Source organism: Mustela nigripes, chromosome 5 (genome assembly GCF_022355385.1).
Source record: "Mustela nigripes isolate SB6536 chromosome 5, MUSNIG.SB6536, whole genome shotgun sequence".
In the NCBI taxonomy this organism is placed as follows: domain Eukaryota; kingdom Metazoa; phylum Chordata; class Mammalia; order Carnivora; family Mustelidae; genus Mustela; species Mustela nigripes.
Window position 1 is genome coordinate 47,093,991 of NC_081561.1, and position 24,419 is coordinate 47,118,409.

The 24,419-nt window shown below is 39.5% G+C and overlaps 1 protein-coding gene across 1 annotated transcript in view; it reads right to left on the reverse strand.

The window, feature by feature from the left end:
* Window positions 1–24,419, reverse strand: part of RAB23 (RAB23, member RAS oncogene family) — a 38,414-nt gene that overhangs the window by 12,348 nt on the left and 1,647 nt on the right. Inside the window, exons 2-3 of the mRNA XM_059400191.1 lie at window positions 19,010–19,224; window positions 11,459–11,544 (exon numbers count right to left, since the gene is read on the reverse strand). Of these exons, the coding sequence (XP_059256174.1) occupies window positions 11,459–11,544; window positions 19,010–19,164 (241 nt within the window). The 5' untranslated portion in view covers window positions 19,165–19,224. The remainder of the gene's footprint in view (window positions 1–11,458; window positions 11,545–19,009; window positions 19,225–24,419) is intronic.

Sequence of the window (24,419 nt, forward strand, 5' to 3'; positions counted from 1 at the left end):
CCCCTGAAAGTTCTTTTATAAATGATTAGATGTTACATTAATCAGGCAGCACGGTGACAAAAGCAGATACATAGGCAACAAGAGAAAATCACCCTGGGATCAAGAGGACTTTCTGGAATCAAGGCACGTTTCTTACTGTTACTCTTTCCTTCTAGATCCCTCAGGTATTGGACTTTCCTAATAAGACTGGGCTGCCTAAGATACTCTATGGCCAAAAAACATGTGTGTACCACCAACGGGAATATTGTAGTAGAAAGCAAAAGAGCATGAAAGAGAAAAACCATCAATTCATTATTACTATAAAAGCAGAGGCTTCATATGGGAAAACCTTTCCTACTCTAAAACAGGTTTTTATATCAAAGACTGTATTAATTATAAAAATTGTCTAAATTAATATAAAAATGGGGCAGGGGACAAGGTACAACACAGACAAAAGCACCCTAACACTTTCCATGAATTTAAGGAGAAATAAAACTGACAAGGGAGGGCGCCTGAGTGGCTCAGTGGGTTAAAGCCTCTGCCTTTGGCTTGGGTCATGATCCCAGGGTCCTGGGATTGAGCCCCACATCATGCTCTCTGCTATGTAGGGAACCTGCTTCCTCCTCTCTCTCTGCCTGCCTCTCTGCCTACCTGTGATCTCTGTCAAATAAATAAATAAAATATTAAAAAAAAAAAAAAAACTGACAAGGGATGCCTGGGTGGCTCAGTGGGTTGAGTGACAGACTCTTGATTTTGGCTCAGGTCATGACCTCAGGGTAGTGAGATAGAGAGCCCCATGTCTGGCTCTACACTGGGCATGGAGCCTGCTTAAGATTTTCTCTCTCCCTCTCCCTCACCTCTTTCTCTCTCTCAAAAAAACAAAATAAAATAACCCCCAACACTGACAAGATCACACTATATACTAGTAAGTAAATTTATATTTACTTGAACTCTAATATTTACTTAAACTATAAATAAAATAAATTAAAACATTATTTCATTACACTTTGACTAAGAAACTTTTTTTTAAGATTTTATTATTATTATAAATAAAATCTTAAAAAAAAAAAAAGGGACACCTGAGTGGCTCATTTGGTTGGACGACTGCCTTCGGCTCAGGTCATGATCCCGGAGTCCCGGGATGGAGTCCCGCATTGGGCTCCCAGCGCCATGGGGAGTCTGCTTCTCCCTCTGACCTTCTCCTTGCTCATGCTCTCTCTCACTGTCTCTCTCTCTCAAATAAATAAATAAAATCTTTAAAAAAAAAAAAAGATTTTATTATTCTTATTTTTTAAAGATTTTATTTAGGGGCACCTGGAGGCTCAGTGGGTTAAAGCCTCTGCCTTCAGCTCAGGTCATGATCTCGGGGTCCTGGGATTGAGCCCCATGTCGGGCTCTCTCTCAGCAGGGAGACTGCTTCCCCCTCTCTGCCTACTTGTGATCTCTGTCAAATAAATAAATAAAATCTTTAAAAAAAATAAATAAAAAAGGATTTTATTTATTTACTATTATTTATTATAAAACTCTATTAGCTTTAAATCTAGAATTTTAGGGCACCTGGGTGGCTCAGATGGTTAAGCATTTGCTTTCAGCTCAGGTCATGATTCCAAGGTCCTGGGATCCAGTCCTGTATCCGGCTTCCTGCTCAGTGGGGAACCTGCTTCTCCCTCTCCCTCTATTGCTCCTCCTGCTTGTGCTCCTTCACTCTCTTTCTCAAATAAATAAATAAAATCGTAAACAAACAAACAAACAAAACCTAGAATTTTATATCCAGTCAATAGTTCTTTGAGGGCCCATTAGGGTATTTGCAGGGATACAAAGTCTTTAAAAAAAGACAAAGACACTTAAAAAAAAATACAAAACAAGAAACTCTTAGAGGAAGTATACTTTAATAATAATGTATAAAAAAGCTGAGAAGATGGTGCCAGAGATATGGGCAGCAAGAATGATTAACTCAGAAAAGCAAAATGTTGTTTAAAAAAATCTTTCTTTGTTTCTAAGATTTTATTTGTAAGTAATCTCTACACCCAACACGGGGCTCAAACTCACAACCCCGGGCTTAAGAGTGACATGCTCTAGGGACTGAGCCAGTCAGGCACCCCAAAATGCTGTTTAAAAAATCAATAAACCAACAGATAAAAGAAAAAGTATGTCCATAGCAACCCCAGAATTACTTAGTGGGAGACTGAGTGGGGAGAGACCAAAGGAAAGCGGAGAAGTACTGAAGTGCTAGGCTAAAGAGAAGGGAGATGTACTGTTGCATATGTTTAAGCAATCAAGGGAGGTAAACACGAATATGGGTAGAGACACCTGAATTTCACCATAGCTGTGGACAGTTCCTGCCTGTTGTTAATATCCTCAAAGCATATGCTGCAGGTGGCACTCAGCTTTTTGTTGTTGTTGTTTTCAGATTTTATTTATTTGAGAGAGAGAGAAAAAGAGTGACGCATGAGTGCAGGCAGGGGAAAAGGGAGTGGGAGAAGCAGGGAGCCTGATAAAAGGCTCGATCCCAGGACCCTGACATCACGGCCTGAGCCGAAGTCAGATGCTCAGCTGGCTGAGCCACCCAGGCACCCCACACCAGCTCTTCTGAACCTGAGCTTTTACTGATGCTTCAGAAAGACTCTTGGGCTAGCCCATCCTAAGGGAAACTGATAGCTCTGGGGAGAATTTGAAGGTATGGGAGATGGGATAAAACCTCAGCATCACTTTGGAGGGACTATCTTGAGGCATGGCTACATGGTTCCTCACAGGGACTGATTCTCCAATTGCCTACAGTAACAATTAGCTCATTAATGCTCCCTTCATAGGTTTTTTTCCATTTTCTCCCCCCTCTCCCTGGGATCACCTACCAAATAAACCAGCCCACCAAGTTGTGCTAAGAACTGTTTTGTGGGTTACTTTTGCAGATACAATAATTCTGAGAAATGATGGACAACTTATTTTAATTTCCTCTCACTGAATATTATCACTCAGATATATAAATACTCTGTGAAATTGTGATGCATTATGGTTCTTTTCGGCTTAGGAACCTCCTTCCTCCCCCACCAAAAGAGCCCAATTATATACTTTAAAAAGTTAAAGACCCTTTATACAAAATTTTGACTGAGATGACAATAAGACAAATGACAAATACCAGATTCCAAATAAGTGTGGAAAGATCATTCTTTGCAGAATTCACAAAGGAAATGCCCATAAATCCATTATACAACTTTGGAACTCCCTCACAGGCACTTCAAGAATTTTTTTTTTTAAGAACTGACAAGAAGGGGAAAGGATTTCTTTAGAGGAAGTGCTGGCCACACTAACTCTTCTCTCTTTCTCTTGTTTTAAAAATTTTATTCACTTATTTATTTGAGAGAGAGAGAGAGGGAGAGGGAGAGAGAAAGAGTAAGCAGGGGGTAGGGGGGAAGAGTAGAGGAAGAGGGATAAGCAGATTCCCCGCTGAGCAGGGAGCCCAACATGGGGCTCTATCCCATGACCCTGAGATCGTGACCTGAAATCAACAGTCAAAAACTTAACCAACTGAGCTACCCAGGTGACCCCTTTCTTTCTCCCTTAAGGTGGGGTGCTATGGGGAAAAGTACTATTATTACCTCCTTCATCTTAATCTAGAAGGAATGGACTTTAGTAAGACTACTTAAGTAGCCTGGGATGTGTTCCTGGCAGTTGGGGGCACTCTGGACTGATGGTGCCTTGATTCAAACCTGAGGAAGATGCATGGCTGGGAACAACAGCAAAAAGGCAAGACCAACAGACAAAAAGAAAAGAGCTGCCTGTGGGATTAACTGTGCTCCTGTCGATAGCAAGGCAAAGAATGCACAGGAATTTCATATGGAGAGAGGTAAGCCACATTTCAGAGATAATCTAGCATGGGGTCATTTTTAACTCGTGTCCCATAGGACTGCTTATTGGATGATAGGAGTTTAGCACAGAGGGTAGAGGTGGAACGCAACTCCTGCAAAAGGCAGCAAGGAGGAAAAGAAACTGCAAGAATCAAGTATACAGGGGCATCTGGCTCAGTGGGTTAAGCCTCTGCCTTCAGCTCAGGTCATGATCTCAGGGTCCTGGGATCGAGCCCCGCATCAAGCCTGGCATCGGGCTCTCTGCTCAGTGGGAAGCCTGCTTCCCCCTCTCTCCCTGCCTGCCTCTCTGCCTATTTGTGATCTCTCTCTTTCTCTCTCTCTGTCAAATAAATTAATAAAATCTTTTTTAAAAAATCAAGTATACATGTATATCCCCCAAAATGGGAACCTTGGAGGAATCCAAGACAGTCCCTAGAGAAAGAATCATCTTGGAACACCTGCCACCTGGGGGGCCCCCACCATCAAATAAAAGCACTTGCAAGAGTGCTCCAGTCTGGGACGTCTGGCTAGCTTAGCAGATCAGACCATGTGACTTTTGATTTCGGGGTTGTGAGTTTGAACCTCATGTTGGGCGGAGAGATTACTTAAAAAGAAAAAAAAAAAAAAAAGAGTGCTTAGGTCTCCCAGTTCCATTTTCCCCTGGGCGTGACTGCAGAGAAGGAAAACATATCTCCAGCAAGTCAAAGAAAAGTTAGAGGAAGGAAGCAACCAAAATTCTCTTCCCAGAGTGTAGATACTAACTTGCCTATTAAAAAAACCCAGGGAAGATAAGAGATTTAATGCTAAATTATATTTGTAGTTTTGATTAATACACAAGACTGGCTATTCTAACCACCAAAATGGGATAATGTTTATGACTAGAAATAACTATGAGGCAGGTGAAAAAACTACTTTAGAGTGACCACAGTGACCAGAAAAGACATGAGCTGAAAGGAGTTTTCTTTGAGGATCAAGAAAGAACCTTCTCTCCCCCTACTGCCTACTAAAAACACAGGGATGGTGAGAGACAAAACAGAAGTTGCATTTTGGTAAATTCATGAACTCTGTTCAACATACCAACTACTATAAATATTTTTAAAATATTTTATTTATTTATTTGAGAGAGATGGAGATAGCAAGAGAGAGCACAAATGGGAAGAAGTGGGAAAAGCAGACTCCCCGCTTAGCAGAGAGCCCGATGCGGGGCTCAATTCCAGGACCCTGGGATCACGACCTGAGCCGAAGGCAGATGTTAACCAACTGAGCCACCCAGGCACCCCTATAAGTATTCTAAATTGAAAAATGATCCTATACTGTTATCCTTTCTTTTTCTTCCTTTGACCTCCAGTTCTATGTTGGTACCAGTCATCTTTAAGAAAGTTAATAAAGGGGACGCCTGGGTGGCTCAGTTGGTTAAGCAGCTGCCTTTGGCTCAGGTCATGATCCCAGCGTCCTGGGATCGAGTCCCACATCGGGCTCCTTGCTCAGCAGGGAGCCTGCTTCTCCCTCTGCCTCTGCCTGCCATTCTGTCTGCCTGTGCTGGCTCTCTCCCCCTCTCTCTCTCTGATAAATAAAATATTTAAAAAAAAAAAAAAAAGGAAAGAAAGTTAATAAAGTTTCTTAAAAAATGTTAATAATGCTTTAATTTCTCTGTTGCAATCATTTGGACATATCTTACACCCTTGATACTTAATGGTAGCCAGTGTTTCCTATCCATCTATTTTTTTTTTTTTTTAAGATTTTATCTATTTATTTGACAGAGATCACAAGTAGGCAGAGAGGCAGGCAGAGAGAGAGGAAGAAGCAGGCTCCCTGCTGAGCAGAGAGCCCAATTCGGGGCTCGATCCCAGGACCTGGAGATCATGGCAGGAGCCAAAGGCAGAGGCTTAACCCACTGAGCCACCCAGGTGCCCCGTATCCATGTATTTTTAAAAAGACCTTTATTTTCCTACCAGTCAATCTTCCTTCAATAATACCTACTCTAAGAATCAAACCATTAGAAGTTACTTTGCATCACGGATAACAGTAAAACACCCACAAAAGAATCACTTCAAATAATTAACAAACTATTCCACTTATCCACACATCAGGAATATAAAGATCTGAATAAAATTTTGGTGTCAATTATAAGATCACCATTGGCAAATACTTATTTCTAATTAATAAGATCTTTCAAAAAAAGTTACTATTTCTGAATGCAATTCAGAAAATACTCAAGATACATAATGTTTAGAGAAAATTCTGTCCTCAAATTCTAAAGACCATAGGGGCACCTGGGTGGCTCAGTGGGTTAAAGCCTTTACCTTTGGCTCAGGTCATAATCCCAGGATTCTAGGATCCAGCCCCGCATCGAGCTCTCTGCTCAGCGGGGAGCCTGCTTCCCTTCCTCTCTCTCTCTGCGTGCCTCTATGCCTACTTGTCTATCAAATAAATTAAAAAAAAAAAAATTCTGAAAGACCCTAAAAGACGGCCTCTAGACTTGAGAGTGTTGCTGAAGACCAGCAGCATGAGGGTCACCTGGGAAGTTGCAGAAATGCAGAATCTCAGAGCCATCCACTTGTCTACTAAATTAGAGACTGAAGTTTAACAAGCTCCCCAGGGAATTCATGTGCACATGACAGTTTAAAAAACAATGCTCTATACAACATGGCATAAAATTTAATAAGGCAGGCCAATCAGAAACACAGGTTTTAAAATTATATATATTATAGTTATTATTCTGGATTTCAAATGCCTGGCCCTTATTCTTATTGATAATCTATAAAATGTGAAGCACACAAATTATTTAATGAATCAATCTATCACAGATTCCGTGCTCATATAATTTAAACCATATCTAAAAGATTTGGATAGTCTAATTCTGCTGTCCCTTAATTTTGCATTTATAATGGAAATTTATAAATAGCTTCTTGTCCAGAGCTATTTCATTTCCAACAATTTATATTCACTTATGTTCATGAAAGATGTTACTTTAAAAAAAATGTTTCCTTCTGTTTATGAGCATAATCTCAGATAACAGGTCTCAAGTTTATAACTTCATTTCCCCATATTGTCAGTCAAAACCATTTTTTTCTTAGAAACAAATCACAGTAAAAAAACTATAATGAAAATGTTTTATACTGTACATAACTTTCTGTACTAAGTATGGTGTCTACTATCTAGATAGACTTCTTAAGAATTTAAGAGGAATCGGGGCGCCTGGGTGGCTCAGTGGGTTAAAGAATTTAAGAGGAATCACTTGGGATCCCATAAGGGTTTCTAACACGATCTACGCTCTATTCTTTACAATGTCATGTTTCAACATGTCTCCCTATACAATTAATGCAGTATTCTAAGAATATAACGGTGTCTTTAAACAATGGTTTTGTTTTTTTTTTTTTTTTAAGATTTTCTTTATTCATTTGAAAGAGAGAGAGAGATCGCAAGTAGGCAGAGAAAGAGCGGGAAACAGGTTCCCTGCTGAGCAGAGAGCCTGATGCAGGGCTTGATCCAAAGACTCTGATATCATGACCTGAGCCAAAGGCAAAGGTTTAACCTACTGAGCCACCCAGGTGCCCCTAACAATGGTTTTTTTATATGGTAGGTTTTTAAAATGAATTATAATAAAAATTTTCTTAAATATAAATTTTTTAAAATTTTATGTATTTTGAATAATACATTTCTAGGACATAAATCAGTAAGTCCTAATTTTGTAAGGCATGGTGTTTCCATCAATAAATCGGTATCTTAATGCATTCTTCCCAGCCGTTACATCCTGTTCCTAGTCTTCGTTTCTATTTAATTATATTATCATATTTGAACCTGAACTAGTAGCAGATGATTATCCAGTTTCCTAGCTAGCATCCAATTACCCTCCCTCCCTGAGAACACCTCTCCCTCACAGCAGCCTCTCCCTCATAATAGCCATATGGTTTAGGCAGATGAACCCACCCTCTTCTCTGGGGGAGAAGGCCCGGGAAGTGCACCAAGCCAATTAGGGTAATCACATTCCTCTACTTAAAATGATCCGCTCCAGGGGGATCTCATCAGATAAAAGCTCAGGACTTTTGATCCATTGTTGTGGGAATTAACCCCTACCCCCAAGGATATAAACAAAGCCTGTGGCTTCCATCGCTGTTGGTACCAATCTTGCCCCCAAGAGGAAACTCAGCATGAGGAACCCCACACAGGGAGTGTGGCAAGTCAGGAGAATCAGAGGTTAGAGTAAGAACAAACTATAACTAAAAGCTACGCTACTTCTACTTTTCTTTGTAGTTTAAGTTACTTTGAGGTTGCTTTTCTCTTCTCAGCAACCAAAGCATTCTGGTGAATCCCAAAGGAAAGCATTTAAGAATATTCAATATGTCATTTCCCAAATTTACATATAATTGTCACTGTTTATTCCTTAATTCATTTTGGGATGTGATGTTTATTCTTATAACTTAGAAAAAGAAGCTGAAACTCAAGACCTGTCTCAGCATCCCATGCTCTTTGCCATTTTAACATGGTTAACTAAAAAAAAATTACATTTTAGAGAGGGCGGTGGGGTTACTGACATTGGGGAGGGTATGGGATATGGTGAGTGCTGTGAAATGCCTAAGTACCCCCGGGGCAAATAATATATTATATGTTAATAAAAATAATTAATTTTAAAAATTACATTTAAGCTTTTTTCTTTTTTTAACATACAATGTATTATTTATTTCAGGGGTACAGGTCTGTAATTCATCAGTCTGACACAATACACAGTGCTCACCACCACACATACCCTCTTAAGAAAAGCTATTAAGAGATAATCTATTTATATGCTTAAGATCACTTTTAAGTTAAAACGTTAAGTGTAGAGGGTATGTGCTTTGGTGAGTGCTGATTCACAGACCTGTACCCCTGGGGATAAAAATACATGTTTATAAAAAATTAAAAATTTAAAAAAAAAAAACGTTAAGTGTAGGGATGCTCGTGGCTCAGTCAGTTAAGCATCTGCCTTGGACTCAGGTCATGAGCCTGCTTATCCCTCTCCCTCTGTGTGGTCTTCCTCTGTCTCTCAAATAAATAAATAACATCTTTAAAAATAAAATAAAATGTTAAGTGTAGGAAACCAAAGCTGCTTGACGCCTTGTAGCCCAAATGAAACAAAGCGGAAAAAAATTTAAATAGCACCCACAGTAAATTAAGATAAGACAAGTAAATACTAACAATTATGGGTCCTTTTTTTAGATTCTGACAAAGAAAGTTTTTTACAGATATTGTGCACACCTAAAAAGTACTAAATAAGAAGCATACAACAAGCCAGATGAGTCAAATTTTAAAAATTAGAAGATTATAATGTTGAACATCCATAGTCTCATGGAATAAAACTTAAGAAAGCATGAATTCCTCAACTACAAAATATTTTTAGCTACCTGGTCTGTTTTTATTTTTTTTAAACCAAGGATCCAAGTGATCTACTTAATAGTACAGTTCCAACATTTTCTCTTTTCTATTTATGTGCAAATCAAATCATTTTTGACATTTGACAAGTTTTGCCTTTTTTCAAGTTAAACTTTATTTTGGGATAATTATAGACTAACACAGTTTTGCTTTTATAGATTAGAGATACACATGACAAATCCATTTTCCAAAAATAACCATACTGGTTAAAAAGTAATACTGCCATTCGAATTGTCAAAAGCTTAAAAACCAAGAACCCAAGAGCATCCGCTCATTCAGTCAGTTAAGCATCTGCCTTTGGCTCAAACTGCGATCTCAGGGTCCTGGGATGGAGCCCCACTGGGCTCCTTGCTCAGTAGGAATCTGCTTGTCCCTCTCCCTCAGCCCTTCCCCCTGTTCTTTCCCTCTTTTTCTCAAATGAATAAATAAAATCTTAAAAAAAAAAAAAAAAAAAAAAAAAGGAAGAACCCAACCTGTTTCTTTTCCTCACAAAAGAACATATATTTCATAATGAGAATTTAGAGAAAAAAAGCTAGGTGAAAACTTTGAAAATCTCATGTACTCCTACTACTTTTTTTTATATTTCCACTAGGGGTTTTGTTTGTTTTTTTTCCATGTGAATGGGGTGAGGGGGTGTGGTGGTAATAACCCCACTAAGAAAATACAAATAATTTTTTTTTAAGATTTTATTTATTTATTTGACAGAGATCACAAGTAGGCAGAGAGGCAGGCGGTGGGGGGTTGGAAGCAGGCTCCCTGCTGAGCACAGAGCCTGATTCGGGGTTCCATCCCAGGACCCTGGGATCATGACCCAAGCTGAAGGTAGAGGCTTTAACCCACTCAGCCACCCAGGCGCCCCAAAAATACAAATAATTTTTACTCAAGAATTAACTTTAGGGCACCTAAGTGGCTCAGCCGATTAAGTATCTGCCTTTGGCTGGAGTAATGATTGCAGGGTCCTGGGATGGAGCCCACATCGGAATCCCTGCTCAAAGGGAAGCCTGCTCGTCCCAACTTGTGCACTCTTCTGCACTCAAATAAATAAACAATCTCAAAAAAATTTTTTTAATAAAATTTAAGAATTAACTTTAATTTCCAGGCCTGTTAATCAATAGTGTCAATGCTCATGAAATTAAAGATTTGATAAAAATGCCATCTAATCTAAGAGCTTTGAGCCATAAGAACATAATTCCTGCCTCACACCATGTTACAGGTGCTCCACATCCAAACTAACATCCACAGGAGAGCAACAGTCAAAACTACTGCCCCAGGAAGCCTTCAGAGACACAGTAAACAGAATGAGAAGTAGTGGTAGCATTGTTAGAGTGAGACCTGAGAGGTGCATCTCTCTTCTCAAGAAACAGAACGTCTTCTTAGAGGAGTCAGTGGAAGTCAGGTTTCCCTGGTACCAAGAAAGGCAACTTCTTTGGTTGTTTATACGTTAGTGTAATTATATTTTCATTAGACCTCTGTGGCCATTATTACAAGTTCCCTACATTTTCAAAAGTGGTAAAAAACAATCTATATAGGCAAGAGTCAATAGTTTCTAAGGCCACTTGGGACTATATGGAGCCTTTGGTTACTTTGTTCTCATGACAATCACCATTAGCAATAAGGCAGAGAAACACTGAAAATGCTGTCATAAATTCCAAAACAAAAGGACAAAATTTCAGAGGAAAATGTTAATGGAAACTTCAGGTTCCATTTAGAAATTTCAGCTTTCCTTAAGGAATTTAACCCCGCATTTTAGACTCGTCAGTGCTACAGATGGAGTTCCTTCCTTTCGCATGATCTCACACATCCCTGAACTCTCATAGTACCAAGATGGCTTTATCCATGCAATTTCATGCATCTTAACAAAGTGTCATCTTATTTGCAGGGACTTCACTTTTTCATACCAGTTTCCACCCTTTGACCATAGAGTCATCTCCATGTGGTCAGAGGTAGGCACTGAACAGTTTTCTAACTGATTAGAACTGGGAATGCCTACATGAGTCATATAATTCCAAGGCAGATAAGAACTATCCATGGTAGAAAGTATTATTCACCACTCAACAAGATCACTAGGGGAATAATGAGGACCTAAGAGGTTTTTAAAAATACTTTGAAATTAATTCAAGTCTTCTTAGTAAGAAACTCTTCTATGTGGAATAAAAAAAAAAAAAAAGTGAAGTTCTTTGTTTGGCCAAAAGAACACACCCAAATAAACGAACCCCACAATTTACCTCGATAGTAGGCTTTTGTTATTGCATCAAATTCCTCTTGACCTGCTGTATCCCACAACATTAATCTGACATCTTCATCATTGACTCTGAAACAAGAGATGAATTTATCTTCATATGTAAAGAAAACATCTTTAGTAACATAGCTTTGTGCATATTTCTATTTTTCAAATCTGAAGGTTTTAAAACTGCACTGCTGGTTTTCACCTTAAAAAGTCTGAGTGCTTTTAAATGCTGATACCACCACCAGTAGTGAAACTAAAGGGGGAAAAACATTCCTCCGAAGCTATAACTTCATACATGATTTAAGTCTACCTGTCCTGTTTTCTCCTTTAACAATAGTCAAAGACAGTGGTGGCCTGAGGACCAGCAGCACTGGGAAGGGGATTCTCTTAGGTTAGTACTTGCTGTCCTCTTGCTATAACATTCTAATGGGTCCCAGATAAGAATAAGGAAGGAAAAGAAACAAAAAAAGGAAGCGAAAAAGGAATTTAAAAAGGAAGGAAGGGAGGGAGAGAAGGAGGGAGAAAAGAAGCTTGGTTGCCCTACAACTTAAAAATTTACTCTTCTTTTGTTATAAGTGCATTGTCTGGTTCACAGTGGTTATGTTCTATAAAATCATTGCAAACACTAAATTATCAAATACTGAAACACTTTTCCTAGGGGAAATACAAAGTTAGGTTCCTGTGACAACTAGTTACATTTTCACCTAACAAATCAATACACAACCTTGGTTTTTTGTGGTTCTGTTTAAAGATAACTTATTTAATAAATACTGTTAATTCATTAACATTGAACTCAAGGCCAAAAGCACTGTAATTCATGCGTAAATGAAGTGTACCTAGCATACATATTTACTCTATAAGGCACATCATAGCCTTCTTGTACTGAGGAAAACTAGACAGCACTATGCTTGGGGGACATTTTAAACAGCAACATCATCAACAAGAAGTTAAAAAATGTGGCACAAAAATAGAGATGAGAAAACACTTGTTTATAGTGCGAGGGATGAAAAAAGAAGGAAGAGGGTTGCCTTGTTTGACCTAAGTTGAGAATGTGCATGTAGCGTAGCAAATATTTGCTGCTCTGTGCATATCCACAAACGACTACCAAAGCACTAGGAGTACTGACTCTAGGGTTACAAACAGCTATTAGCAAGTAGATCAGTTGCAAATATGGAACCTATAAATAATGAGAACCAATAGTATACTTAAAGTATAAACATGGAATCTACAAATAATGATCAACTGTATATTTAAAATATTAATTTGGTTCAGATAACAAATACAAAAATGAACACACCATGAAGGCTTAAAATGAATCCCCTTAAAATATCTGAGAAAGGAAGTAAACAGAAGTATTTTTAAAAGACGGCAATAGCGGGGGCGCCTGGGTGGCTCAGTGGGTTAAAGCCTCTGCCATCGGCTCAGGTCATGATCCCAGGGTCCTGGGATCGAGCCCCGCATCGGGGGTCTCCGCTCCGCAGGGAGCCTGCTTCCCCCCTCCTCTTTCTCTGCCTGCCTCTCTGCCTACTTGTAATCTCTGTCAAATAAATAAAATCTTAAAAGAAAAAAAAAAGATGGTAATAGAATACAAATTAGAAATTTAACAATCTTTAAAACAATGAACACAACTATCTTTAATGCTAATGTCTAGGCTAGTCAGATTTGTTTAATGTTACTTATTTCTTTAATACCTGTCAGTTTGTCCCTACAATTTCAAATATGTTTGGGGTGTGAAAGAATAGGCAAAATGAGTGAAGGGGACTGGGAGACACGGGCTTCCAGTTATGTAATGAATAAATCACAAGAATAAAAGGTGCAGGGAATATAGCCAATGACACTGTAAGAGCATTATATGGGAACAGACACAGCTACACTTGTAGTGAACAGAGCATAACCTATAGAGATAAGTTGAATCATTCCACTGTATACCTGAAACTAATGTTAACATTGTATGTCAACTATAATGAAATGAAATGAAGTATCTTTTTTTTTTAATTTATTTATTTGACAGACAGAAATCAAAAGTAGGCAGAGAGGCAGGCAGAGAGAGGGGGGGAGGCAGGCTCCCCGCCGAGCAGAGAGCCCGATGCGGGGCTCGATCCCAGGACCCTGAGATCATGACCAGAGCTGAAGGCAGAGGCCCTAACCCACTGAGTCACCCAGGCACCCCGAAATGAAATATCTTTAAAAGTTCTCAGGACTAGGGACACCTGGGTGGCTCAGTGGGTTAAGCCTCTGCCTTCAGCTTAGGTCATGATCTCAAGGTCCTGAGATTGAACCCGGCAGCGGGCTCTCTGCTCAGCGGGGATCCTGCTTCCCCCCAACCCTGCCAGCCTCTCCACCTACTTGTGATCTCTCTCTCTGTGTATCAAATAAGTAAAATCCTTTTTAAAAAAAGTTCTCAGAGGGGCGCCTGGGTGGCTCAGTGCGTTAAAGCCTCTGTTTTTGGCTCGGGTCATGATCCCAGGGTCTGGGGATCGAGCCCCGCATCGGGCTCTCTGCTTAGCAGGGAGCCCGCTTCCTCCTCTCTCTCTGCCTGCCTCTCTGCCTACTTGTAATCTCTATCTGTCAAATAAATAAATAAAATCTTAAAAAAAAAAAAGTTCAAAAAAAAAGTTCTGGGGACGCCTGGGTGCCTCAGTGGGTTAAAGCCTCTGCCTTTGGCTCAGGTCATGATCCCAGGGTTCTGGGATTGAGCCCCGCATCGGGCTCTCTGCTCAGCAGGGAGCCTGCTTCCTCCTCTCTCTCTGCCTGCCTCTCTGCCTCCTTGTGATTTCTGTCTGTCAAATAAATAAATAAATCTTTCTCAGAACTAAAAAACAAAAATTGTTACTTTTTTTTTTTAAGATTTTATTTACTTGCCGGAGAGAGAGTGAGCACAAGCAGGAGGAGTGACAAGGAGAGGGAGAGGGAGAAGCTTACTTCCTGCTGAAGTCTGGGTGGCTCAGTTGTTAAGCGTCTGCCTTCAGCTCAGGTCATGATCCCAGGGTCCTGGGATGGAGCCCCACATAGGGCTCCCTGCTCAGTGGGAAGCCTGCTTCTCCCTCTCCCCCTCCCCCTGCTTGTGTTCCCTCTCTCCCTGTATCTTTCTCTGCCAAAAAAATAAAATCTTTTAAAAAATTAATTAATTAATTAATTAATTAATTTTAAAAAGAGTCTTAGGATGCTGCAATAGTTGAAAACTGTTCCGAGAGACAGGTAACTGTCCTTCGAGATAAAGCAGGCAGGCCTTACTACACTGCACTTCGCTTTACTGTGCTTCATAGAGACGGTGTGTTTTACAAATTGCGGGTTTATGACAGCTCTGCCTTCAGCAATTCTATCAGCACCATTTTTCCAACAGCATTTGCTTACTTTGTGTCTCTGTGCCACCTTTTGGTAATTCTTGCAATATTTCAAACTTTTTCATTATTATATTTGTTACGGTGATCTCTATGAGTGATCTTTCATGTTACTATTGTAATTGTCCTGGGGTTCCACAGACTGCTTCCACAGACGATGGACAACTAAGTGGACCAATGTCATGTGTGCGCTCACTGCTACACCCATCAGCCCTTCCTCCATCTCCCTCCCCTTTCTTGGGTCTCCCTATTCCCTCAGACATAGAAATATTGAAATTAAGGCAACTAATAGCCCTACAGTGGCCTCTAAATGTTGAAGGGAAAGGAAGAGCCACACATCTCTCACTTTAAATCAAAAGCTAGAAATGATTAAATACAGTGAGGAAAGCATGTTGAAAGCTGAGATAAGCTAAAACCTAGGCCTCTTGTGCCAGCTGGCCAAGTTGTGAATGCAAAGGAAAAGATCTTGAAGGAAGTTGAAAGTGCTACTCCAGGGGCACCTGGCTGGCTCAGTCAGTAAAGCACAGGACTCTTGATCGCAGGGTTGTGAGTTCGAGCCCTAAGTTGGGTGCAGAGATTACTTTAATAAACAAACAAATGTGCTACCACTGTGAACACACAGATGATATGAGAGCAATACAGACTCACAGGAAGTTTTGGTGATCTGGAGAGAAGACAAAACCAGCCACATATTCCCTTAAACCAAAGCTTCATACAGAGAAAGGTCCTAACTCTCCTCAGTTCTCTGAAGGCTGAGAGGTGAGGAAGCTGCAGAAGAAAAGTCTGAAGCTGGCAGACAAGGGTTCATGAAGTTGAAGGAAAGATGAGGCCCCTGTAGCTTAAAAGTATAAGGTGAAGGAGCAGGTGCCAACAGAGAAGCTGCAGCAGGTTACCCAGAAGCTCTGGCTGAGAGAATTCCTGGGGGTGCTGCACTAAGCCACAGCATTTCAATGTGGATGAAACAGCCTTCTGTTGGAAGGAGATGGCGATGTTCATAGCTAGAGAGAAGTCAGTGTCTGGTTTCAAAGCTTCGAAGGACAGACAGGTTGACTCCCTTGTTAGGGCCTAATGCCACTGGTAACTTTAAGTTGAAGCCAATGCTTATCTACCATTCTGAAAATTTTAGGGCCTTTAAAAATTATGCTAAATTTACTACTCACATCTGTTTACCTGATGGTTTACTAATTTTTTTTTTAAAGATTTTATTTATTTATTTGACAGAGATCACAAGTAGGCAGAGAGGCAGGCAGAGAGAGAGGAGGAAGCACGCTCCCCGCTGAGCAGAGAGCCCGATGCGGGGCTCAATCCCAGGACACTGGGATCACGACCTGAGCCGAAGGCAGAGGCTTTAACACACTGAGCCACCCAGGCACCCCATTCCTAAATTTTTTTTTAAAGATTTTATTTCATTTATTTGAGAGAGAGAAAGAGCATGAGAGGAGAGAGGTCAGTGAGAGAAGCAAACTCCCTGCCAAGCACGGAGCCGGATGTGAGACTCGATCCTGGGACTCCAGGATCATGACCTGAGCCAAAAGCAGATAGCTTACCTAACTGAGCCATCCAGGCACCCGGTTTACTGAATATTTTAAGCCCACTATTGAGACCTACTGCTGAGAACAAACATTACTCCAAAATCTGACCATTGACAATGGACTGGTCACCTAAGAGCTCTGATGGAGATATACAATAAAAGAAGGTTGTTTTCATGTCTGTTAATACAGCATCCATCCTGTGTCCCATGGATCAAGAAGTAATTTTGACTTTCAAGCCTTACTATTTAAGAAATACATTGTGTAAGATTATCGCTGCCACAGACAGTGATTCCTCTGATGTGTCTGGGCAAAGAAAATTGAAAGTTTTATAGGAAAGATTCAACATTCTAGATGGCATTAAGAATATTTGTGATTCAGGGCGCCTGGGTGGTTCAGCTGATAAAGCGACTACCTTGGGCTCAGATCATGATCCCAGGGTCCTAGGATTGAGCCCCATGTAGGGCTCCTTGTCCAGCAGGGAGCCTGCTTCTTCCTCTCCCTCCACCTGCTACTCTGCCTGTTCGTGTTCTCTCTCTCTCTGTCAAATACATAAATAATAATTCTTAAAAAAAAAAAAAAATTTGTGATTCACTGGAAGAGGTCAAATATCAACAAGACTTTGGAAGCAGATTCCAGAGGCACCTGGGTGGCTCAGTAGGTTAAAGCCTCTGTCTTTGGCTCAGGTCATGATCCCAGGGTCCTGGGATCAAGCCCCTCATCAGGCTCTCTGCTCTGCAGTGAACCTGCTTTCTCCCCTCTTTCTCTCTCTCTCTCTCTCTGCCTACTTGTGATCTCTGTCTGTCAAATAAATAAATAAAATCTTAAAAAAAAAAAAAGTAGTAGATTCCAACTCTCATGGATGAGTTTGTGGGGCTCAGGACTTCTATGGAGGAAGTAACTGCAGAAGGGTGGAAACAGCAAGAGAACTGGAATTAGAAGTGGAGACTGAAGATGTGACTGACTACTTTGATCTTGTGATAAAACCCGAACAGATGAGGAGTTCCTTACTATGAAAGAACATGGCATGGAATCTGCTCCTGGTGAAGATGCTATGCAGACTGTTGAAATGACAACAAAGGATTTAGAATATTAAATAAACTGAATTGATTAAGTAGCAGAGCATTTGAGGGATTTTTTTTTGAGTTTTAAATTTTAATTCCAGGGGTGCCTGGGTGGCTCAGTGCATTAAAGCCTCTGCCTTCAGCTCAGGTCATGATCTCAGGGTCCTGGGATCAAGCCCCACATCAGGCTCTCTGCTCAGCAGGGAGCCTGCTTCCTCCTCTCTCTCTCTGCCTGCCTCTCTGCCTGTCAAATAAATAAATAAAATCTTTAAAAAAAAAAAACTTAAAAAAAAATTTTAATTCCAGTAAGGCTAGCATACAGTGTTACATTAGTTTCAGGTATACAATATAGTGGTTCAGTAGGGTTTAAGAAGACTTCAATTTTGAATGAAATTCTACCATGGGTAAAATGCCCTCAAACAGCATCATGTGCTACAGAGAAATCATGCCTGAAAGGCAGAGTGAATCGATGAGACAAACTTCACTGTTGTCTTATATTTCATATATATATATATATATTTTTTTTTTTTTTTTTAAGATTTTATTTATTTGACAGAGATCACAAGTAGGCAGGGAGAGGGGAAAGCAGGCTCCCTGCTGAGCAGAGAGCCGGATGTGGGGCTCGATCCCAGAACCCTGAGATCATGACCTGAGCCAAAGGCAGAGGCTTTAACCCACTGAGCCACCCAGGTGCCCTGCTGTCTTATATTAAAAAATCACACAGCCACCCTCACCTTTAGCAGCCACCACCCTGATCAGTCAGCAGCCATCAACATCAAGGCAAGATCCTTTACCAGGAAAAAGATTAAGGCTTCATGAAAGATCAGAGGATGGTTAGCACTTTTAAGCAAGAAAGTATTTTTATTTTATTTATTTTTTTTAAAGATTTTATTTATTTATTTGACAGAGAGAAAGATCACAAGTAGGCAGAGAGGCAGGCAGAGAGAGGGGGAAGCAGGCTCCCTGCTAAGCAGAGAGCCAGACGTGGGACTCAATCCCAGGACCCTGAGATCATGACCTGAGCCGAAAGCAGCAGCTTAACCCACTGAGCCACCCAGGCACCCCAAGAAAGTATTTTTAAATGAAGGTATATACACTATTTTTTTAGACATAACTAACACACCTAACAGACTACAGTACAATGTAAACATAACTTTTACATGCACTGAGAAAACAAAAAATTCATTTGACTCGCTTTATTGTGGTGGTCTGGAACTGAACCTGCAAAATGTCCAGTTGAGCTTATAGTGGACAGAAATCTCATTAGAGTCAAGTATCAGTTTGTGTTTAAGAAGTAAGCTAGGTGCCACCCATAAATATAAAACAGATACAAGACAGGAAGGGTAGGGAGGGGCATATGAAAAAAGGGGGGAAAATAGATGAACAGTGAGAAGGAGGATAAAGATATATTGTGTTAACTAACTAGAACTTAAATACAAACTTGAAACATTAAAGAGAAAGGAAAAAGAAAAAACAAAACAACACACACAGGACTGAGTATTTGAAAACCACCACCAACTATCTCATTAGCCATTGCCACCAGACTGGATCCTAACTTTGGGCTATACTGAGTTCACAAATCAACACTGAGGGGATAAAATGGCCAAGTACATACTGGATTTGTCGCTCCAAAAAATCAACTCCAATGGTTTTCTTGTAGTCTTTTGTAAAAATGCCTTTGCAATATCGCTGAATCATACTTGATTTTCCAACTGCTCCATTCCCTACAACCACCATCTTGATGGCCACTTCCATATCTTCCTCCAACATTTTTGCAGTTGAAAAGGTTTCTGAGCCAACTTTAATTCCAGGTGATCAGATCTTCTCAATCTGTGGTTTAAAATGAAATTATTTTTCATAACATAAAAATTAAATAAAATAATTTTAAAGGTTGATTTATGTATCTGAGACACAGAGAATGTGTGAGCAGGGGAAGGGGCAAAGGGAGAGGGACAGAATCTCAAGCAGATTTGCTGAGTGCAGAGCCTGACGTGGGGCTAGATCCCAGAACCCCGAAATCATGACCTAAGCTGAAACCAAGAGTCAGATGCTTAACCAACCGAGCCACCCAGACAACCCAAAAATTGTACAAAATAAGCTATAATTGCTTTATGAAGAAATAACTATAGTGCATTGCAAGAATTTTTCCATGATGGAGGTCCCCCTACCACCCTGTTTAGATCATGTAGGTTTGTTGAAAGGAGGAACAATAACATCATTCATTTCTGAATCCTGAATAATAGCACACAATACATGACACCCAGGTATTAATAAATGCCTAGACTGCATAGTTCTATCTTTCAGTGATACTAAGACTAAGACTAAGACTGCAGTGTTAGAGTTGAGGTTTTATGTAAAGTTGCCACTTACTAGTTCTGGGCTAAGTAAAGTTACTGGCTAACCTCTTTAAGCTTCAGTTTACTGAGGATACTTACCTCAGAAGATTGTTGATCAATGGTACATATAAAGCACTTAGCACAGTGAAAATTAAGTATTCAAAAAATGGTAGTTAAAAAAAAAAGCAGTTTAGTTTTATACAACATAGTAAATCCTCCATAGTTACACCACATGGGCAATAAATACAAAATCTAAGGAAACTGCTTGTTTGACCTCAGAGGTAATAATTAATATCCCTAGAAAAGAACCCCGAAGAAAAATTGTGTGTAATAATATACAAGTATGTGACAGCACTGGACTCTTACAGTACTTTACTGCTCAGGTTACAATGACTCCTTTACAAATAATCTTACATCACATATTCTTTCTTAGTTTCAGACTAGTTAGAGTTACTAATATAATGAAAGTAATATAATGTGTACTGTTTGCACTTAAGATTTAAAAGAACAGAAAGAACAGAAAGTCAATTTCTTCACATGTCTTAGGAAAATTACTAGTTATGTTCCTGACTACTATTATATGTTATAGTATTATATTCCAACTCCGTTAATTGAAAATCCATCTACACAACCACTACACAAAACAAGTCTGAAACAGGAAGAACATTCCTCCCCACTCCCCATGGAGTTTCAGTAATTGTCCCTAGCACTTCACAAACTTGCATAATCATAAGAATCATCTAGGAAGATCTGTTAAAGTATAGGTTCTAGGGCTCCACCTCAAACATAATTAAATGATGTAAAAAAAAAAATAGAGTAACAGAATGAAAAGAAGAATGTGGTAGGAGCAAACTAGAAATAGAAGGCTTTTTCTGTTTCTAGTTTGCTTACTATTTTTCTGACAAACAGATGTTGAATTTTGTTATATATTTCCTCTGTTTCTGTTGATAGGGAGGTGAGGTTTTTCTTTTTTACTTTGTTAATTTGGTAGATTACATCGATTGATTTTTTTTTTTTTTTGAGTATTGAACCAGCCTTGCATTCCCAGAATAAAGCCTACTTGGTCTTAATTATTCGTTTTTGTGGGGGTTTTTTTGTTTGTTTGTTTTTTGTTTTGTTTTTTGGTCCTAGCTATTCCTTTTATATATTCCTAGATTTGATTTACTAATATTTTGCTGAGGACTTTTGTGTGTCTTTGTCCAGTTGTTTTTGTTTTTTGGTACTATTTTTGTGTGATGTTGGTATCAAAATAATATTGACTTTATAAAATAAGTTGGAAAGTATTCCTTTCTATTCTATATTCTGGAAGAAAATGTATATCATTGGTATCCTTTCTTGAAAAGTTTGGTAAAATTATCCAGTGAAGTCACCTGAGCCTGGAGAGTTCTCTGAGTTTTTAAGTTCCAGGTTCAATTTCCTTTATAGTTATAGGACTATTCAAATCATTGATTTCATATTGAGTGAGTTGTGGTAGTTAATGCTTCTTAAGGAATTGGTCCATTTCAGCTAAGTTGTCAATTTTTTTAAGATGGGGAGGGGCATAGGGAGAGGGAGAAAGGGAATCTTAAACCTCTATGCAGGGCTTCATCTCATGACCCTGAGATCATGACCTGAGCCAAAATCAAGGGGGAGCTGCTTACTGGACTGAGCAACTCTACAGCTAACATTATACTCAACTCTGAAAGCCTGACTGCCTTTTTTTACCCCCTCAGGTAAACTCTATGCACAACAGGGGGCTCAAACTCAGGACCCTGAGAGCAACAGTTGCAGGCTCTACTGACTGAGCCAGCCAGGCACCCCTGAAAGCTTGACTGCTTTAACCCTTAGACTGAGAACAAGGTAAGTATGCTCACTCTCACTACTCCTATTCATCATACACAAAAGTCCTAGACAGAAACTAGGTGACAAAAAATAAGTAAAACTCTTAGAAGAGTAAGATTAAATAAAGCTGTCCACATTCACAAATCACACGAATGTCTTTACAGAAAATTCCAAGGAATTAAAAAAAAAATCCGAAAACTAATAAATAAGTTTGGCAAGGACACAGGATACAAGAGCAACACACAACACTGAATTGTATTTCTATACCCTAACAATGTACAATTTTTCAATTTACATTGTTATTTCTTAAATTTGTTTTATTTAAGTAGTCTCTACACCCAACATGGGACTGGAAATCACAACCCCAAGATCAAGAGTCGCATGCTGTTCCAACTGAGCCAGCCAGGCATCCCTGAAAACAAAATTTTTAAGTGACATTTATAAAAGTTCCCCCAAAATTAAATACTTTGGTGTAAATTTAATAAAACATGTACAGGAAGGGCCTATATATTGAAAACTATAAAACACTAATGAAACAAAGTCCTACATAAATGAAAAGATGTGCATGTTCACAGATCAGAACACTCAACAAAGTAAAAATAGCACTTCTCCCCAAATTGATCCATGGTTTAATCCAATTCCAAAGCACCAGCAGGATTTTCTGCAGTTGATTCTAAACATAATCTTTCTCTTTACATTTCTGAATGTTATTTGGAAAGGCAAATAAACTAGAATAGCTAACACAATCTTTAAAAAGAACAAAATCTGAGTGCCTGGGTAGCTCAGTGGTTAAAGCCTCTGTCTTCAGCTCAGGTCATGATCCCAGAGTCCTGGGATCGAGTCCCACATCAGGCTCTTTGCTCCATGGGGAGCCTGCTTCTTCCTCTCTCTTGGCCTGCCTTCCTCTCTGCCTACTTGTGATCTCTGTCAAATAAATAAATAAAATCTTAAAAAAAAAAAATAAAGAACAAAATCGGAGGAAATCATACTGGCCACTTTTAAGACACCATAAAACTATACAAGTCAAGAAAGTGTGATACTGGTAAAGAGAAAGATATATAAATCAGCGGAACAGAACAGAGGGCCCCAAAATAGACCCACACAAATTCAGCCAAATGATTTTTGACAAAAGGTACAAAAACAATTCAATGAAGAAAAGACTGTTTTCAACAAATGGTGGTGGAAAATAGGACATTCATATGTAAAAAAGCATTTACCTAAGCCTCATACCTTATACAAATAATTTTTTTTAATGGATCATAGATCTAAAAGTAAAACTATAAAAATAAATAAATAATAAAAGTAAAACTGTAGGGACACCTGGATGGCTCAGTCGATATAATCTGCCACCTGATCTAGTGAGTTCAAGCCTCATGTTGGGTGTAGAGATTACTTCAAAATAAAATCTCAGATGGGGCGCCTGGGTGGCTCGGTGGTTTAAGCCTCTACCTTCGGCTCAAGTCATGATCTCAGGGTCCTGGGATGGAGCCCCACATCGGGCTCTCCGCTCAGCGGGGAGCCTGCTTCCCCCTGCCTCTCTGCCTACTTGTGATCTCTCTCTATCAAATAAATAAATAAAAATCTTTAAAAAAATAAAAATAAATAAAATAAAATCTCAGAGGCACCTGGGTGCCTCAGTCAAATACCTGCCTTTGGCTCAGGTCATGATCTCTGAGCCCTGGAACCCAGAGTGGGGTGGGACTCCCTGCTTAGCGCGAAGTCTGCTTCTCCCTCTCCCCTTGCTTTCCCTTCACGCTGTGCTCAAGTACTGTCTCTGTCTCTCAAATAAATAAATAAAATCTTTAAAAAATAAAATAATAAAAAATAAAACAATAATTTTTAGAAGAAATATTTTACAAGAGGAAAAACTGTTAAACTAGACTTCACAAAAATTAAAAACATTTGCTCTATGAATGATACTGTTAAAAGAATGAGAAGACAAGCTACGGATTGTGAGAAAGTATTTGCAAAGCACATATCTACCAAACCACTTGTATCTGGAACATATGAAGAACCCTCTAAACTCAACATAAGAAAAAAAGAAACCCATAAGAAAACTAACAACCATTTCAGAAATGGGCAATAAATACTCTTGCCCAGAGACTCATCAAAGATTATATATGCCAAAATAAGCACATGAAAAGATATTCAAAATCATTGGTCATTAGTTAAAGGTACACTAAAACTATGGGATACCACTACATGCCTATGAGATGGTTAAATTTAAAATTACTGACAATACTAAGTGCATACAAGAATGTGGAACAATGGGTACTCTCCAAAGGTGCCTGTAAGAATGCAAAATGCTAACAGCCACTTTGGAAACACATGACAGCATGACAGTTCCTTATAAAGTTAAACATCCTTTTTATGATCCTGCAATCCCACTGCTAGCAATACCCTCCAGAAAGGAAAACTTGTGTTCACACAAAAACCTGTACACGAATGTTTATAACAGCTCTATTCATAATCACCAAACCTGAAAACACTTCAAATCTCCTTCAGTAGGTGGATGTATGAACAAACTGTGGAACGTCCGTCTAACGGAACACTACTTAGCAATAAAAAAAGAAGAAATGCTTGATACACGCAACAGCTTGGAGGAATCCTCAAGGAATCCTAAAGGCACTCCTAAATCCTGAGTGAGAGAAGTCAGCATCAAAAGGTGACATACTGTATGATTCCACTTACATGGCATCTGGAAAAGTTTAGTAATTGCCAAAGGTTAGGGGTAAGGGAAGGATATGAAAGGATAAGCATGGCGGGGGGGGGGGGGGGGGGGGGGGAGAAATTGAATAGCCCGGGGGGGGGGGGGGGGGTGAAGAAGAAAAATTAAAAAAACACCCCACCCCTAAAAAAAAAATGAGA